Below are 20,088 nucleotides of genomic sequence, written 5' to 3' on the forward strand. Positions count from 1 at the left end.
AGCATACAGGAGCACGATGTTTTAGCTCTCCCCTGCGGTATGCGCTCCCGTATGGGAGAAAACGTGATGTGAACCCAGCTTTACTAGGAGGCCCAGTATGCAGCCCTAGTACTCACCGCTAACTACCTTTCTTGAACATGGCTGCAGATCTTTAAAGGAGTAGTGTCATGTATAAAAACTTAGATACATGAGAGCACTGGGCATACATACAGGAGGTCGTGGGGGGCTACAGTGCTGAAAATCTATCTTATCCATGAGATATTTCCTTTAATGAAAGAAAAAAAGAAAAGAAAAGAAAACAAAGGAGGAAGGAAGAAAGAAAGAAAAAATGATACATACTATATATATACCTATCCATCTCTGAAAATACCACTATACGCGACAAAGAGCTTCAAGGCTAGTGTCCTGGGACTAAATATGCAAAATTTACCGGACAAGAATCCTTTTTAGCAGCTGCTGGTCTCCTTCAGAGTAACCAGGCCAGTCCTTCTGCAGCTCCTTATACAGACAGTCTTTCAATGTATAAGTGCAGTCTTTGGCACTCAGAATCGCTACCTAAGAGATAAAAATAAAAACCTGCATCAAAAATAGAGCTCACCAAGTTAACATTTTCAATAACCAATTAATAAAGCCAAGTCTGTTGATGTGAAAAAAAAAACTGCTGATATGCTGCAAAACACCCCCACATCCTGAGCAACTGCTCTCCTAGAATTCAAACCATGAATCTGGAAGCAGAACTCAATGGCACACAATTACTAAAATTGCCAGTTTTATTAGGGTTTGCTTTCACATTCCATCTACTTGTTTGTTTTGGAGGTGCGCCTCTCTGCATTCAGTTGCGTCATTATGGGAAAATTTGCACCAAATTACAGAAAGTGTTTGTTTTCTGTTTAGAAAATCTGGGCCAATGTCTCATTAAAACTTGGTTTACATATTCATATGGATGTAAAACAACTGACGTAGTACCCTCTGTGAAAGGCAGTTTTCCATATTTGCACAGAAAAGCCTGTCTGATCTCATCTCTCCTGCTGAAGGGGAGAATGCTGTTGTATCACAGTGTACAAGGATTCAGAGAACTAAAGCTGACCCGAAACTCGAGTTTGCTCTTGGTATCCTACCTGTCTGATGTCCTTCTCCCGGTCAGCGCCGATGAATTCCGCAACCAGAAGCCCACCCTGTTCGCAAAAATAAGATTGGCCTGGTCCTTAAGGGGTTAATAAGGGGTGCAGTGAACATTTACACCCCACTGGCGTTTGATAGATCCTTGGAACAGTGGGCTGTGCAAATGAAAAATAAAATTTTTCATTTTCACGGACCGCTGTTCCAAAAATCTGTCAGACACCTGTGGTGCGTAAATGCTCACTGTAACCCCCCCCCACCCCCCCACCCCCCCACCTTTATTACAATACGTGAGGGGTGTAGTTTCCAAAATGGGGTAACGTGGGGGGGGGGGGGTCCACTTGCACTATGAAGTCTTTGTAAAGACACATGGCCCTCGATTTTGGACACATTCTCTCTCCAGAAGCCCAATGGCGCTCCTTCTCTTCAGAGCATTGTAGTGCACCCGCAGAGCACTTTACATCTACATATGGGGTATGTAAATGTAAAGAAATGGGGCTACAAATTTGGGGGGCTTTTTCCTATTCTCCCTTGTGAAAATGAAAAATGTAGGGTAACACCAGCATTTTTTGTGAAAATTATTTTTTTCTCATTTTCACATCCAACTTTAACGAAAATTTGTCAAACACCTGTGGGGTGTTAAGGTTCACTATTCCGTGAGGGGTGTAGTTTCCAAAATGGGGTCACATCTGGGTAATTATTGTTTTGCGTTTATGTCAGAACTGCTGTAAAATCAGCCACCCCTGTGCAAATCACCAATTTAGACCTCAAATGTACATGGCATGCTCTCACTTCTGAGCCATGTTGTGCGCCCGCAGAGCACTTTAAGCCCACATATGGGGTAGTTTTGTACTCAGGAGAAATTGCGTTACAGATTTTTTTTTTTTTTTTTTTCCTTTTACCGCTTGTGAAAATTTAAAGTATGGGGCAACACCAGAATGTTAGTGTAAAAATAATTTTTTTTTACACTAACATGCTGGTGTAGACCCCAACTTTACCTTTTCATAAGGGGTAAAAAGGAGAAAGCCCCCTAAAATTTGTAACGCAATTTCTCCCGAGTACGGAGATACCCCATATGTGGCCCTAAACTGTTTCCTTGAAATACAACAGGGCTCAGAAGTGAGAGAGCGCCATGCGCATTTGAGGCCTACATTGGGAATTTGAATCCGCCAAAAAATACCCTACGGCAGTGTTTCCCAAACAGGGTGTCTCCAGCTGATGCAAAACTCCCAGCATGCCTGGACAGTCAGTGGCTGTCCAGCAACACTGTGAGTTGGTGTTTTTAAACAGCTGGAGGCTCTGATTTTGAAATCCTGCCGTACAAGACGTTTTTTCATTTTTTTATTGGGGGGGGGGGGGGGACTGTTTAGGGGTGTGTCTATGTAGTGTTTTAGTTTTTATTTTGTGTAGGTGTAGTGTTTTTTTTTAGGGTACATTCACACGGTCAGGTTTACAGTGAGTTTGAGCTGCGGTGGAAAATTTGCCGCATCTCAAACTTGCAGCAGAACTCGGTGTAAACCCGCCCGTGTGAATGTACCCTGTACATTCACATTGGGGAAGGCATTTCAATCCTCCAGCTGTTGCAAAACTACAACTCCCAGCATGTATGGTCTGTCAGTGCATGCTGGGAGTTGTAGTTATGAAACAGCTGGAGACACATTGGTTGCGAAACACAGGGTTTGTTACTTAACTCAGTGTTTCGCAACCAGTGTGCCTCCAGCTGTTGCAAAACTAGAACTCCCAGCATGTACAGTTTCAGTGCATGCTGGTAGTTGTATTTTTGCAACAGCTGGAGGCACACTGGTTGCAAAACATTGAGTTAGGTAACAAACTCTGTTTCACAACCAATGTGTCTCCAGATGTTGCAAAACTGTAACAATCAGCATGCATTGACAGTCGAAGGGCATGCTGAGAGTTTTAGTTTTGCAACAGCTGGAGGCACACTGCTACAACTCCCAGCATGCCCTTTGGTAGTCTGTGCATGTGTGGAGTTCTAGTTATGCAACAGCTGGATTTTCAGGACGCCCCCCAGGAGTTTGCACGTGGTGTCCTTAAGGGGTTAAAAGGGGGGGGGGGGGGGTTACAGTGGCCCCTCAACATACGATGGTAATTTGTTCCAAACGATCCATCGTTTGTCGAATCCATCGTATGTTGAGGGATTCGTGCAATGTAAAAAGTGCATTTAATACTCACCTGTCCCCGCCGCTCTGGACCGCTCCTGATGCTGTTCTAGGGGCTCCTGATGCTGTCCCGCTGCTCCGGGATCCTCCGGCTTCTTCCGCATCTTCTCCGGTGTCCGGGCCTCGCTTTCTGGTGACGTTATTACGTCAGCGTGTGCAGCGACGTAATAACGACGCCGGAAAGCAAGGCCCGGACCCCGGAGAAGATGCAGAAGACACCGGAGGATCGCAAAGTGGACCCGGAGCAGCGGGGATAGGTAAGTGAACCTATCCGACAGCAGCTTAAGCATTTTGCGCTGTCGGATAGCAGTTAATGCGATGGCCCCGACATATAAAAGCATCGTATGTCGATGCGGACATCGACATGCGATGGCCTCGGAGGCCATCGTATGTCGATTTGATCATATGTCGGGGCCATCGCATGTCGGGTGGTTACTGTACTGTATTATCGCTACCATTTTCAACCTGAAGTCTTATTTGCAACCTTGATAGTTTGGTGAGCAGGCAGATGCCTCACTTTCTTTATTGAACAAGGAGATGTCTGAAGGACTGGCCATGATGAAAATGGACATAAATATGCACCAGTTACTGGCATGCACATTCTGCATATGGCACCTTCCATATGTTGCTGGACTAAGATACACATACATTTCCTGAGAGCCAAAGAACTGACAAGCATGAATGCTGGACCAGAGCCAATGCATTAAAAGTGCTTAACGTCCAATATCCTATTGATGAACAAAGACACTGTGGGTTTAATAAATTCACATTACAGGCTTTATGCTCCATTTAATCAGCATTTCCCAATCACTAGACAGATCCTTGGCCTGCTAGCTAGAGCACTGCCGGAGATTTTCATCAATCTAAGTGGAAGTAATAAAATGTACGGCTTTGGAGGGACAGAAGTACCGTATTTATTTATTTTTTAAAATAAAGAATGTACAAGTCAGCAAGCTACACCATATTTAAACAGGCTCTACAGTATAATGCTAGACTAGAGTATGGTTCACTTATATTTCTTAGTAACATTAGTCTGTTAGGCTGCATTCACACAGTGGTAAATAGATGCAGAAAAAACGCATGTATTTCAGATTAGAAATTCTTCTCCAATATGCATGTTACACATATCTTACAGGAGGTGTCTTTTCATTGGCAGGCAGGCGTGTATAAGGTTTGTTAATTAGTTCCTTCATTGATTTCAAGTTTTTGTTTTTTTTACATTCCTATTGAAGTCAATGGGACATGGGTAATAGACATAATACACATGTAGTTAGGTGCAAAATACATCTTTATTCTGTTCTACAACACACAAAAATGAAACTGTAATTCTGACTTTATAAAGGTTTTCCCCTTCTGCTTTTTGTATGTCATATTGTGAAACCTTGTGTGACTGTTCCCCACGTGTCAGGAAAGTTCCTAGAGCCAGACAGAGGACAATAGAAGTAAATACCACTCTATGGCTTAACAGTGGCATGCCACAAAGCCATCCAAAGTATGCTGCCTTCCATTCAGCCTACACTAGCTGAATGTGCCAAGAATTAGCAATGCAGATGTGCACTGTGTAGTCATGCCAAGCCCAGAACTGTTCATCTATGATATTTCATTCATCACGGAGTGCAAAATCTAGATGGAATGGACAGTTGGCCAAGTCCTGCTAAACTCCAGTTCAACATACTCACTAGAGTTTACCCCACAGTAAAGTCTGATGAAAAGTTATATTACAACAACAATATGATAAATGGCTCTAGATATACTGCTCAGTCTTCACTTCCAGCTGGTAGTGTGGTGAGGAAGAACCATGACCCAACCAGCATTTTAAGGCTGTGCACCATGAAGCAGGCAGGGTATAATCTCATTCATGACTTTGGAGGAGATATTTCAAACCTTGTGCAGTTGCCCATAGCAACTCATCTTTCAAAAGGTGTTTTATTTTATTTAGGAAGCCATCTGATTGGTTACCATGTCTATTCCTCTGCCGTTCCTTTGCAAAAGGTTTGATACATTTTCCCTTTGTGTCTATACTGCCAAAAGGGCCCCTAGAAGAGTTAGTTTACCCAATTGTAACTCCTAGTGTTATGCTACCATTCACTTCAATGAGTCTGCCAGCAGTCTGCAACTATTGCAAACTTTCGGCAGACCCACTGGATATGTGAACGTCCCCCAAGTCTGTACAGTTAATAAGTACGGTGGTCCCTCAAGTTACAATATTAATTGGTTCCAGGACGACCATTGTATGTTGAGACCATTACTCTATGGAAACCTGGTAATTGGTTCTGAAGCCACCAAAATGTCATCCAAAAATAGGAAAAAGTGAGGATTAAAGAAAAATAAGTAGATAACTAATATAGATAAAGCAAATCCTTACATATAAAAGAAAAATCTGCTGGGAGTTGTAAATCACTGTCTATATCAGTGTTTCCCAAAGAGGGTGCCTCCAGCTGTTGCAAAACTACAACTCCCAGCATGCCCGGACAGCCGAAGGCTGTCCGGGCATGCTGGGAGTTGTAGTTTGCAACAGCTGGAGGCACCCTCTTATGGAAACACTGGTATATGTAAAGGACAGAAGCTTCTTCAGGGTCCTGTACAGAACTCACAATGTCCTAAAAAAAGAAAAATAAAAAAATAAGGAAAATGGAGCCGCCCTCACCTGGTGTACAAAGGAGCAGCAAACCCTGCACAGGTAAAGAGTACAGAACATGTAATACCTCCCTGTACTGTAGGGGGTGCTACCAGACACCAGTCAGTGCATGCACTTTAGGAATACAGGGGTTTTACCAGTAAAATGTCCATTCTGATTGGTCGATTCTTCCAGCCATTGACATGTTTCGCAGATTCCATAGCATTGTATTCCATAGCAGAGTCTGGTTTCAAGTTCCAATGGTCCAGAAAAGACCATTGTATGTTGAAACTATTGTATGTTGAGGCCATTGTAAGTTGAGGGATCACTGTACAGGATTGTGCTAATATCTTTTTCTTACAGTGGTAGATGATCTAAGCAAGATGCACCAAAAATTATCTAGTATGTGCCAAATGTATTATTTGGTTCAAAAACTTTTTACACCCATCTCAAAAGTTGTGAAAAGTATTTATAGTATAATCCAGCAATAACCATCCAGTTTGGCATTTTCTCTGAGGAGCGGACTTTAGCCTAAAGTGAATAGGACAGCGCTGCAGTACTTTGTACAGCATTTGCTAATAAAAACAGAAGTGCAGCCTATGTAAACGCTGGCAATAGGAAACATTTTTGCAGTACCATGGTCACTTTCATTTTAATATTTTTGATCATGTGTAGATCAGTCATTAGAATTATTCCAATGGATACCCATCATTAACGGTTACATTGTATAGATATGCGCCAATACAGAAGTGTAGCTATAGGTAAGTCTACCCTTTGCAATTCTGAAATACATTCAGTGTAAAATTTCAGAATACATAGTCAACTTAAAAAAGCAAGCTTTATAAAAGACTAATAACTGGACTATGAGCGTACAGACAACAGTGACAAGTGCCGGTATTTTCTTAATACACTGACCTGTTGCAGGAGGCTATCCAGGGAATCCTTGTCCTGCATGGAAAGGCCATCCTTCTGGAGGCGCAGAATAAGTTCCGGCTTCTTGTACGGTTTGAGGGCCAGTAAGTGCATGACCCTATCTTTAAAGGGTCGCTGTGCCGTAACACTGGAGCTCTTTTTGATTGCGCTGGCCAGGTTGACTGGCGTTGGCTTTTTTCGAGATGGGACAGCATCTGGAACTCCTGGTGCAGGTTTTCGGACTTGAACCTTTTTAACTGGAAGGACAAACAAACCCAACCATTAAAGAATAAAAAGGAAAAATGAGTGGATTATTTTTTATGCCATTCACAGGGCGGTCAAACTAACATGTCATTCTGATACTTTTGGTTTAGGCAAAAAAAAAAAAAAAACATATCCAATTTGTATAGTTGAATCATGTTTTTTATATATATATATTTTTTAATTGCTATTTTCTGAGCACCATAACTTTTTTAGTTTTGTGTTTAATGGGCTTATTTTTGTGCAGTGATCTGAAGTTTTCTCAATACCATTGTGGAATTGATAGGCCTTTTTTTTTTTATTATTCCGGGGTATGAGGTTATAAACCTATTCTGGGGTTTTATATTTTTTCAGAATTTACGCCATTTACCATACAGGATAAATAATGTTATATTTTAAACAGTTCAGACACAGAAATTCGTGGATAGACTCAACATCTATTTCTGGATACACTCAACATAAGGTAATGATTCCACTTTTTTTTCACTGAAAAAATAAAAATAAAAATGGTGGGAGTAGTAGTGTCTGTACTTATAGACATATCGCTCCGGGTGTCACTCCTGACACCTGATGCGATCATCCATAATATAGCAGAGATGCGGAGCGGCTCTATACAGCACTCACATCTCTGCTCTATACTCCAGCCAGTGATGTGAATGGAAATTCACATCACTCATTCATATTTTCCTGCCAGAGTGGGGATTGGCCGGATGGTTGCAGCAAATCACCGCTCTCAGAGGGAAATACGAATGAGTGATGTTCTATTCATATCACTGGCCAGCTGGAGTATAGTGCAGAGATGAGAGCGCTGTACAGAGCCGTGCCGTATCTCTGCAATAGATAGGACGATCGCATCGGGTGTCAGGATAACTGCTGTGATCTGTCCTTAACTGAAAGTACTACTACTCCCATCATGGAGCACACTCTGCTCCATGCTGGGAGCTGTAGCATCAGCATTAATAGACAGATAGCAGCGAGTGTAACTTCTGACACCTGTTGCGATCTGTCTATTAATGCAGGTACTACAGCTCCCAGCATGGAGCAGAGTGTGCTCTATGTTGGGAACAGTAGTACCTGCAGTCAAGGAAAGATCACTGGGGAAGTCACTCCTGACACCCTCTGTGATCCTCCTGTATAATGTATAGATGCTGCCGTCCGCTCTTCTATGGTCCCCTGCAATGACGTGTATATATACACACACACACATATATCTCACAGAGAGCTGCGATTGGCTTGAACCATCTGGCAAATCACAGCTCTCTGCGGGAAATATGAATAGGTGTATAAATACGGCAGTGCAGGGGACCATAGAAGAGCGGCTGGCCACATCTATACATTATACAGGAGGATCGCAAAGGGCGATCTGTCAATAAGTACAGGCACTACTACTCCCATCATGGAACAGTGTGTTCAATGCTGGGAGTAGTAGTAGTACTAAAAAAAAAAATGTCAAAAAGAAGTTAAACACACACACACTACATTTTTATTATTGTTGGCTAAATTTTTTGTGCCCTGCTCACACACAAATTGATCCGTTTAACCCCTTAAGGACGCAGACAATTTAATTTTGACGTTATCATTTGTCCTCCTCGCCTTCAAAAAATCATAACTCTTATATTTTCATCCACAGACTAGTATGAGGGCTTGTTTATTGCGAGGCCAGTTGTCCGTTGTAATGCCATCACTCACTTTACCATTAAATGTATGGCGCAACCAAAAAAATACTAATACTGTGTGGTGAAATTAAAAAGAAAACCGCAATTTTGCTAATTTTGGAAGGTTTTTTTTTCACGTCGTACAATTTATGGTAAACATTACATGTGTTCTTTATCCTTTGGGTCAATACAATTAAAATGATACCCTACTTTTCTATTACTGTTGCGCTTAAAAAAAAAAAATTAAAAAAAAAAAAAAAAAAAAAAAAATCGCAAACTTTTTAACCAAATTAGTACGTTTAAAATCCTGAAGTCCTATAACTTAAATTTTTCCGTATAAGCGGCGGTGTGAGGGCTCATTTTTTGCGCAGTGATCTGTACTTTTTATTGATACCATATTTGCTTATATAGAACGTTTAATCCATTTTTTATAAATTTTTTGGAAATAAAAGGTTATAAAAAAAAGCATCTATTTTGGACTTTATTTTTACGTTCACCATACGGTATCATTAACAGTTTATTTTAATAGTTCAGATATTTACACACGCAGCGATACCAAATATTTATATAAAAAATTTTTTTTTTTAACACTTTTTAGGGGTGAAACAGGGAAAATGGGACAATTTACGATTTTATTGGGGGAGGGTTTTTTTCACATTTTTTTACTTTTATTTTTACATTTTAATAGTCCCCATAGGGGACTATTTATAGCAATCACTCGATTGCTAATACTGTTCAGTGCTATGTATAGGACACAGCACTGATCAGCATTATCGGTCATCTTCTGCTCTGGTCTGCGGGAAGGCAGATCAGAGCAGAAGACGCCGGGAAGGCAGCGGATGCAGGTGAGGGGACCTCCATCTGCCGTGCTGGATGATCGGATCACCGTGCCAGCACTGCGGGCGATCCAATAACCCATTTTAGTGACTGCAATGCTGCAGATGCCCTGATCTGTATTGATCACGGCATCTGAGGGGGTTAATGGCGGACATCCGCGGGATCGCGGGTGTCCGCCATTACGGGCAGGTCCCTGGCTGATCAGCAGCTGGGACCTGCCGCGCATGATTCGGGCATCGCTCCGATGCTCGCGGTTATGCTTAGGACGTAAATGTACGTCCTGGTGCGTTAAGTACCACCTCACCAGGACGTACATTTACGGCACACATCGTTAAGGGGTTAAAAATTTAAACCCACATTTCAGGGGAAAAAACTCCATAGGCTCAACATGCTGCGATTTTGCCAAACCGCCAAGGAGCTGAAAGAGAGTGAAAAAATGCCAAAAGGATAAAAAAAAAAAAAAAAAAAACGCCAAACTGAAAAACGCAAAGTGGAAAAAGAATTTTGCAATTTCTCATTGATTTACAGCTAACATCTGGCCGCAGTGGTTTTTTGGCCGAAAAACCGCCATACGGCAGAATTGGCATTTTTCCAACCAAAATAAATAAATAAAAAAGTGGAATTCCAGCCTACAGCCATCAGGTGTGGAAACCCCAAATGCAGCATGATTAGCATTAAAGGGGTTACTGGTAAACACAAACTGGAAACCAACTTTATAGGATCAGGAACCTCTAAGAAAATAGCAGGGTGGATGTTGGCAGCAAAAACCTGTCTATTTGAATGTGAGTTTTCAGTAATAAACGGGTACACAAAGCATTAAGTACAGTCAAGCAACATTTCAGTGAATCAGATGTAATAGAGCATATATCATCCCAGAAATAAAAAAAAATTTAAAATCTGAGGCTGAGGTAATCCTAACAACTGGACAATGTTCTGTCCAGTAAAATGCATTTTTGTGTTTCCATCATTTCACAGAATACCACTATCATCTTATTTTATTCCGTTTCTACAATTGACTCAAACATGCTTTACCCAGCTGTGAGCTAACCCTAAGTAATAAGTAGATAGGCTAGAATGACCTTCTTGCGAGCGGTTTATATTATAGTTGTTTAGGATGGTAATTGGCCATTTACTATCTCTATTCTGAGGAGACCTGCTGGCATAGAAAAAGTATTTTTTTTCCAATATGTATTCATGGTAAGGTCAAGTAAATGTAAAAGAAACATGAGCACTCTTCCCAGAAATTAAACATGGACATATAAAGTAGAGTGCCCTCCACTTTTCCAGCACAACTGAGAGATTATTGGCTCTATACAGTATTTTAGAGTCTGGAGTCACAGGATGAAATCTACAACATTCGGTATTCCCCTTTTGCTGAATGCAGAGGGAAGCTACATGTACTTGCACAGCGCATGCACCAGAAGCAGTGATTCTTTGATATTGAAACCTCTTTGTAAACAAACCTATCAAGGTGTGATCAACATACCAGAGGGGGCTGCATGACTATATGCACCACTGTCTTTGCTACTTTAGGGTAGTATAGGAAGCGCACTTACAACCATTTATCAGAATAAAGAGAAAAATATGCTAGAAGAGGTATTACACCTAACATGATGGAGCTGGCTTACTGCTGATAAACCAGTTAACAGGTTCTCTTTAAAAAGAACATGCCAACACATTAGTGTACTCTCAGACTGAATTGTAAACTATTTTATGACAATTTTTGTTCCCCTCCCTTGTGCCAAGACTTATCCACAGGAGAGTTGTGCTAAAGGTTAAGTGAAAATAATGTGACAAAGAATATGCAAGCAAGAAGTTGGACTTCTTGTCAGCCAGTCAAGTTATTAAGTGCTCACTCCTGGACTAGCTGCTTTATAACCATACAGTCTCTGGGGCCAAGAAATGTAGTGTAGTTAAGTACTACTGTAGGCAAACAGCCAAGCAGTGCTGTCCAGTGATGTCATCTGGCATGTCCCAGTGCTTACAGCTTCAGTATACTAGTTCACATACTTGTGGGGTGAGGTCATACTACCAGAATCCTGGCCAGCTGAAAACTTAGCACAAGTCCCATAAACATGTCATAGCAGCGGTGAGCTCATCTAGCCATGTGCACAACACAAGTAGAACTTGACTGCAGAGCTGTAGCTATCGCCCCCCCCCCCTCCCCATTTCAACACTTATACCCTATTCTTCTGATAGGGGACACATTTTCCTAACCCAGAGTAAGGATTCAGTAATTAAGTTGGAAGGTGGGTGGGGTGGTGGTTAGGTATGTGGCAGTGACTAATACATTCATACTGTTCGTAAATAAAATAAAAAAAACTATACAGAGACCAACACCACCACCATAATCCGGGACAAATAATTGTACCTCACTTTGACCACCACCATCATATAGTGACGGGATAATACTGCCATACTGATACTGAATAAAACCACTATACACAGACCAATATCACCAATTACACCACTATACAAGGGACAGATAATACCACTACACTATGACCACTACCACCATATAAATGAAGCGATAACATTACCATACTGATACTGAATAAAATCACTACATAGACCATTATCACCACTATACAAGGGACATAAATTGCACCACACCATGACCACTACTATTACCACCATAGAGAGACTCGATATTACCATACTGCTATAACCACTGTACACCGACCAGAATCACCAATAAAACCACTATACACGGTCCAGTATTACTAACACCACCACTGTACATACACCGACCAGAATCACCAATAAAACCACTATACACGGTCCAGTATTACCAACACCACCACTGTACACCGACCAGAATGACCAATAAAACCACTATACACGGTCCAGTATTACCAATAACACCACTGTACACAGACCAATATCACCAACAACACCAATACAATATCCCCCATACAGTGACCCCCGCTCTACACAGGCCCTACAGACCATATTAGCGATTACATACAGTTACATCAGGTGACGTCTTCTCCAATTGGAGTCGATCACTTTTCTTTTTCTTCTCAATGTGTCCCAGACAGTCAGTGCGGCCCATCGACAATACGTCTCCACAGAACCTGCCAGACAAACATTTTAAGACCCGCACTCTTTAAGCACCATTAGCGCTTCATACAGTAATAATAACCCCTTGGTGTCTCACACAGCAGAGTAAGTAGATTAGCGGATTACGGAAAGAGTAGATAGGTACCCCCATTAAGTAGATTCCTTCACATGGTTTCCCCCATTACCGAGGCGCTCCGAGTAGGTAAGTGCCTGTAGGTAGGTCCCCATGTAGATACCTGTAGGAATTTACTCCCTGTAGGCAGTAACAGCCTCCTGCAGGGTTACTCCCTCTAGGTAGGTCCCATTGTAGCCTCTCTTTATTAAGTTGAAGTCTCCAGTATATTGTTGCAACCCCCATATATAGTAGTGGAAGGTATACTATAATATATATATATATATATATATATATATATATATATATATGTAGAACATATAGCCCACTTTAGGTAGGTAAAAGTAGTAGCAGCAGCGCATTTTTAGATACACATCTATCACACACATCACACATACATACATCACACATCATATATACGTCACACTAATATTTTATATATATTATATATATATATATATATATATATATACACACACACACACACACACACACACACACACACACACACACACTGCATTCATATATCATACACACCTGCCGCTGCCCCACATCATACATTACATACACATATACATACACATACACCTGCCACTGCCCCCCCACATCATACATTACATTCACGCACCATACATATACATACACACACACCCCAACCACTTTGCCCCTTTTCAGCGCTGCGGAATCTGTGTGTGCTATATAAATAAAGATTATACATATACACACATACACATCATACATATACACATCATACATACACATATACCCCCCGCTGCCCCCACATCATACATTACATACACATCACACAGACACACATACGTATATATACACAGACAGACACACACACACACACACATCATGCATACACATGATACATACACCCGCCATTGCCCCCTCACATCATACATGACATACATATACACATCAGACATACACATACACCTGCCGCTGCCCCCCTACATCATATATTACAGACATCACACATACACACACACATCATACATATACATCATGCATGCACATATACATACACCCACCGCTGCCCCCCACATCATACATTACATACACCCATCACACATACATATTCACACATCACACACATGCAAACCAACCCCCCCCCCCCCCTCAGACAATGCCCCCTTCCTCACACTGCATCCACTAACAAAATGCCCCCCCACCTGCATCAGCCATGAGTGGAGATCAGCGCTGAGGTCCCGGCATCAGGGCTCAGAGGCGATGCTCAGTTGCTCACAGCTAGCAGCATGGACTCTTTCTTCACCGGCGCCCCGGCACAGAGACACCTCAGGGGCAAGTGTACGTGCGTGCCTGCACGGTGCACGTCTGCTCCCAGCAACCATTGCAGGCGGCCCAGGCCACAGCAGCGCCACCAAGGGGCGGCCCGGTCCTGACGTCTATCGCCGGTAAGAGAGTACCTATAGTACCTATAGTCCGCATCTGCGCCCCCCCCCCCTTACAGAACTCTCAGCTGCGCCTGAGGAGACTGCCTCAGTCACCTCATGACAGCTACGGCTCTGCTTTTTTTTTTTTTTTTTTTTTTTACGGGAAAAGATGAGGGAGTCAAACTTATTAGGGAAGGGGTTAAATGATCTTTACGTTTTTTTTTGTTTTTTTTGTCCATAGGGGGTTATAACACTGCACACAATGATCTTTTACATTGATAATTGTTATCCCATAGGATAACATTGAACAATGTTTCTGCCGCTTGACTGCTCATGCCTGGATCTCAGGTACGGAGCAGTCATTCGGCGATCGGACACACAGGAGGAAGATAGGGGCCCCCCTCCTGTGCTCCAGCTGTTCGGGATGCCGCGATTTCGCCGCAACAGTCCTGAACAGCCCACTGAGCTAGCCAGTAGTAGTTTATTTTCAGTTTAGACGCATCGATCAACTTTGAATGCCACGTCTAAAGGGTTAATAGTGCGCAGCACCGTGATCAGTGCTGCGCGCTAATAGCTACAGGTACCGGTGTTAGAGGCCGGGCCTGACCCGCTATGATGGGGGCCATGCAGTGGCCCTGCATTATAGAAAGGGAGCAGACTCAGGGCATACAAGTAGGCCCTGCGTCCTGAAGATGTTAAATGAGACTGTTGTACATCCTGGCAAAACATTAACCTTTCTAATATACTTTTTAATAAAATGTTATTTCCTTTTTATAGAAATCATGGTTTATAAATTCGTGGTTTTGTCCAAGCTGAAGTACAGGCAGGGACAAAGTCCAGTAAATGAGGGTGGGCAAGTACTCCTCTGTGCTCTCTCCAGTCTTATAGGACAGGAGGGAGCACAGAGGAATGCTATCAGACAGGAGAGAGCACAGAGGAATGCTATCAGACAGGAGAGAGCACAGAGGAGAAGTATCAGACAGAAGAAAGCACAGAGGAGTACTAGCCCACCCTAACTTACTGGACTTTGTCCATGCCTGTGCTACAGCTTGGACAAAGCCATGATTTTATGAGCCATAATCTCTATAAAAAGGAACTACAATTTTCTTATGAAGTATATTAGAAAGGTTAATGTTTGCCAAGGTTTTTGTATCTGACAGCGCCTATTTAAGGCAGATGTGGTAGACTTGTTGTGAAGAATATATATGAATGGGGTTTCAAAACCTCCATATTTATAAAGTGGCATATTTATAAAGTATGGGCAAACTCTTCCAGCCAAGCATGCATGCAACAAGGGCAATAAGCTGATCCACAGACAGTGGTGATAGTTGTTTGATTGGTAACATCCAGGTTCAGCTGATTTCATCTAGAGTGCATGAGATTACTCAACTGTTTGAAGAAACTAACTGCTCTGTGTAAATAGTTGTGAGTGGCTACCATGACTGGGAAGACAAAATAATGGTTGTTCCCTTTAATGTATCTTCGTTTCATTTCATACTTTTCTCTGGATGGACCTCTCAGGCGGCCTTTGAGTGGAACGCAAAGCCGCTTCTTCCCCAACTAATGACTCACGATCGCAGCAGGTGTCAGGAGTGAGACCCGATGCAATCAACAACTTTTAATGCGTCTGATCAACTTGTCGAAGGTTGTTTTTAATGAAATTTACACTAAGTTTTTCAAATATAATAAATACAATAAATGCAATCCAATGTACACAGGATATTTAAAGCCGTATTGAAATAAAGAAAGTGGAATAAACAGATGTAACAATCAAATAAGACGACTATTTATTGTCCGCAACATCGACAAGGCGGTCCATTTCTAATTCGTATAGGTCAGCAAGGATAAAAGCAGCACTAGGGAGTATAGATCCACCCCCAATAAAGTCCAATGGTCATGAATAACAAAAGGCAAACATTATATAATAAAGACATAGGGGGACATTTATAAAAGGATTTACTCCCTTTTTCTTGCTTATAATTGTCTCTCAAATGTCTCCTGGGCAACTACACTGTTTTTTGAGCGACTTTATGCCTGCAGAGCGAGAAGAGCAAGTTTTTTCAGTTTTGTAAGCAAGTTTTGAAAATGGAATTGCAGTAGTCAGATTTATAACGTGTGACTGTCGCAAAAAAGTCTCACATCATCAAAAATGCCATATATTTACTCCAGCTCAACCCTGGCTTACAGATTTTGCTTGCTCAGAAGAGGTGACATCAGCAGACTCCTGCAGTGCTGAGGGACTACTACCACCATCATTATAGAACAGACTTGTTTCCATGATGGGAGTAGTAATTCCCCACTGCAGGAGTCTGCCAGTGGCTGGGGAGGTTACATTAGTGTTTGTACTACTACCCCCATCATGGAACAAAGGATAGGGGATAAGATGTCTGATCACGGGGGGGGGCACTGATCGCCGCTGGGACCCCCCGCGATCTCCCTGCAGCAGCCTGCATGCGTTGAGTCTGCTTTTTCTGAAAGCTCCAGGCCTCCGAGACGGGGACGTGATGTCACGCCACGCCCCCTCCATTTCTATGGGAGAGGGCGTTGCGGCCGTTACGCCCCCTCTCTTTGGATAGGGGCTAAAATGTTTTTGGCCGGAATACCCCTTTAAGGCCACCCCCTGCTGTATCTTACATAGCTTGAAGGACTTTTTTCTTACACCAGTGTCAATACATCTCAATACACTCCATGCTTGCAAGTATGAGCAGAGGCAACTACACTCAAAGTCAAAGGGGGAAATTTACGAAAACTATGTATTAGATGCTGGTCTTTAGTAAAATCCTGCTGGCTTTTTATTTGCCAGATTTACTTAGAGACACAGGCCTCAATAAATATGTAGAGAGTGGATAATCATCTTATTGCAGAAACAAAATGATGCTGCTTTAGCACTCATTCGATTTTTTATTCATTTATTTTAAAATAAACCTTAATTGCCAATATACTCGGACAGTTTGTTTCGAGGAGATGGCACCCCTCTTCATCAGGTGCCTGGTCAGAAACTTTGCAAATTTAAATACATGAAAAACCTGCAAAACCAAATGACAGTGTACAATAAAATTATTATCTCATGGACACACACTACTACACTGCACCCAGACCAACACTGTAAAATAAAAAAAAGCTGCAATAACATGTTTTCTAGAAAATTTAAGCATGCTGCCCCATCTATATGCAGTGGATGCCGAGAAAATGTTTTCTGTCAAAACCTGTGTTGCCATATGTAATATTTAACAGAGGAGTTATAACACAAGTATTTTTGGCATGGTATAAACCAGTTCTTTTGAAAGGAATTGTGGATTACACGGAATATATTGTACTGTGATCGTGTAGGTGGGATAGCACTCCGGTACGGTGCTCATAGACGTGAAGACAATCGTATGAAATAGGAATGAAGCATGGCACATGATTTTTCTTCAGAATTCTGTTTGTAAATTTTATTTTGAAAAATAAGCGCACAAATGTGATTTGGCTGGTAGAGTCAACTGAATAACATACAATAGACTAAGAATATTGGAAGTATCAAAATTGCGTACAAATATTTTGTTTAGCATTATACTGTACTGTCCACTTGACTAACATTAAAGAAGCACTCCTGTTTTTTTTTTTGGCAATCTAAAGCTAACTCCTTCAGCCTCAGCCGTTTCATTCCACCTCAGCTGTATCCACAAATTTCATAATTGCAGCTAGGTCTTGTGACCAGTACATTGACCACTAGATTTTACATGCACTAATATCTAGACAGAAAATGTATGTCTCCAGTGTTACAGATTCCTGTGAACTACAGGATGATCACATACCAGATTTTTCCTGGCAACTCTAGGGTCCCTCTCCTCCCAGTTATATCTATTTCCCTCCATTGCTATCTCTATAGGGCAAGAGAGGCAGGGACATACAGAAGTAGTAGTAGTAGTAGTAGTAGTAGTAGTAGTTGATACCATAGTGATTAGCTGCAGTTATAACACTACCCTGACCACACTGTCTCTCTGCTATGTGCTGTAAGGAGATTCCATAATGTGTCTTAAGATGAAGCCTGAAACTACTCTTCTGTAAAAACTACAGTAACAGTGAGAAAATGAGACATGAGTGGTATCTCATATGATACTCTCTAATGTATGTGGACAGAAGCTCTGTCACTGATCTATCAGTCACTGCACTTAGTGCAGTGATAAGACTACATCCTCTCTCTGCAAAGCCATGGGTATCACGAGAAATATAGTCAGCATTAGGAAATCATATAATTGGGGAAATAGGAACCAAGATAGCTGACGATCCATGCATGTCACACGTAAAATAGATAAAAACAAGGCATAAATAAAAGCCACTACATGATTTAATATCAGCCTATGGTGCATTACAGAAGGGGGGAAAAAAACTTGTTCAGATAAAGCAGAACACTGTTATAGTTAAAATTTCTTTCCTAACCTTATTATTGCTCTTTTGTTTAGGAATACAAAACAGAAATGTTAAAATTGAGGGGGGAAAAGAACTGCTCCATTAAGGCTCTTTGCACTCAGGACAGGTGGGAAACCTGCACTCAAAAGTTCAACATCAATGAGTGATGGCAAGTCCTAACTGTTCGGCATCTCTATGCTGGAAAAGCCTATTTAATGGATCATCTAAAAAAAAGTAAGCAAAGGGTAAAGTTACACTCATACCTCCATACCGACCACCCATTTTAATTACTATGGCACTTCTGCTTTTGTTCTCCTCCTCAGCTTGGGCCATGCTCTGCCGCGCCTTCTGATAGGAGTCGTCTGTAGCGCATACAGTGATTTTATCCTGGATGCTGCCTAGACACTCGAGCTTGATATTTCCATTGCTAAAGTAAATGATAAAAGAAAAAGTAGAGATGTTGTTAAAAAGACATACAGGACATCACACAAACTGAGAATGTGGCAGTTAATTTTATTTATTTGGCTAGGTCTCAGTCAGGCATCAGCTGAAGTACATCAGTACCAATAAAATGACCAGTGGGTGGAAAACCTGCCCTAGTCATTTTGAATGGAGACACAAAATCAAGCTAAACTTAATCCAAAACTGCCTTCATACTGTCAAGTATGGCTGGTTTAAAGTGAATTTGTATGCCTAATCTAGGCATACTTTTGATGATAATTTGGGGTGCTGTATATCCATAAATAACACTTTTGTAAATTGTCCAGAAATCATCCACGACAGTGGAAGAGGCAGGGCCACTACACTCCAGGAGCTGTAATGCCTCTTTCCGCCTATCATGCCATACATTTTTTGTTTGTTAAAAGGGGTACTCCGGTGGTAAAAAAAATTTCATATCAACTGGCTCCTGAAAGTTGAACAGACTTGTAAATTACAGTAGGAGGTAGGTCTGGTCACACGATCACCAGCATGGCTCAACTCCAAACGTATAGCCAGACAGTAGAACAGGCAAGCGGTACAGCCAGCATAAAACCGCAACAGTAAAGACAGCGTGGACACGTTTCGGGTAAGACTCTTCGTCAATGCACACTAGAACTTGAATACAGTTATAATTATCTATCGAGGAGGAGCAGGGAGAGAAAACACCTCCCTTTAACCCCTACCACCCTACAAACGGATTAACCTCTACACAATACAATCTTGATAAGACACTGACATGAATAAAAATACAGTCATAGGCAGAGAAAAACTAAGAAATTTACATAGAAATTATTACATATGGGGCTGAGGCAAAATTGACATCCATTCTAAAAATGAAAAAACTAAAAACTTTCAGTTAGTAATGAAGTATTAGATCTGTTCTGTAATTTAAGCCAAACGGTTGGGTAGTGTGTAAAGTGTGTATCCAAAACCTCTCTCTGTTTTGCAGCAACTTTGCAACTTTACAAGATCACCGCTTCTCCGCGGTTTTTGTACCAGCTCCACGCCATAGAACCTTAATGAAGAGATGTCACCTAAGTGGATGTCACGGAAGTGCCGA

At 41.7% G+C, this 20,088-nt stretch overlaps 1 protein-coding gene across 2 annotated transcripts in view; it reads right to left on the reverse strand.

The window, feature by feature from the left end:
* The window catches only part of ELL (elongation factor for RNA polymerase II), a 107,002-nt gene that overhangs the window by 36,940 nt on the left and 49,974 nt on the right, over nt 1-20,088 (reverse strand). For both annotated transcript variants that reach the window (XM_056574424.1, XM_056574434.1), the window contains exons 4-6: nt 18,812-18,975; nt 6,832-7,085; nt 431-555 (exon numbers count right to left, since the gene is read on the reverse strand). In XM_056574424.1, coding sequence (XP_056430399.1) covers nt 431-555; nt 6,832-7,085; nt 18,812-18,975 — 543 coding nt within the window. The remainder of the gene's footprint in view (nt 1-430; nt 556-6,831; nt 7,086-18,811; nt 18,976-20,088) is intronic.

This window comes from Hyla sarda, chromosome 1, assembly GCF_029499605.1.
Source record: "Hyla sarda isolate aHylSar1 chromosome 1, aHylSar1.hap1, whole genome shotgun sequence".
NCBI classification, from domain to species: Eukaryota; Metazoa; Chordata; class Amphibia; order Anura; family Hylidae; genus Hyla; species Hyla sarda.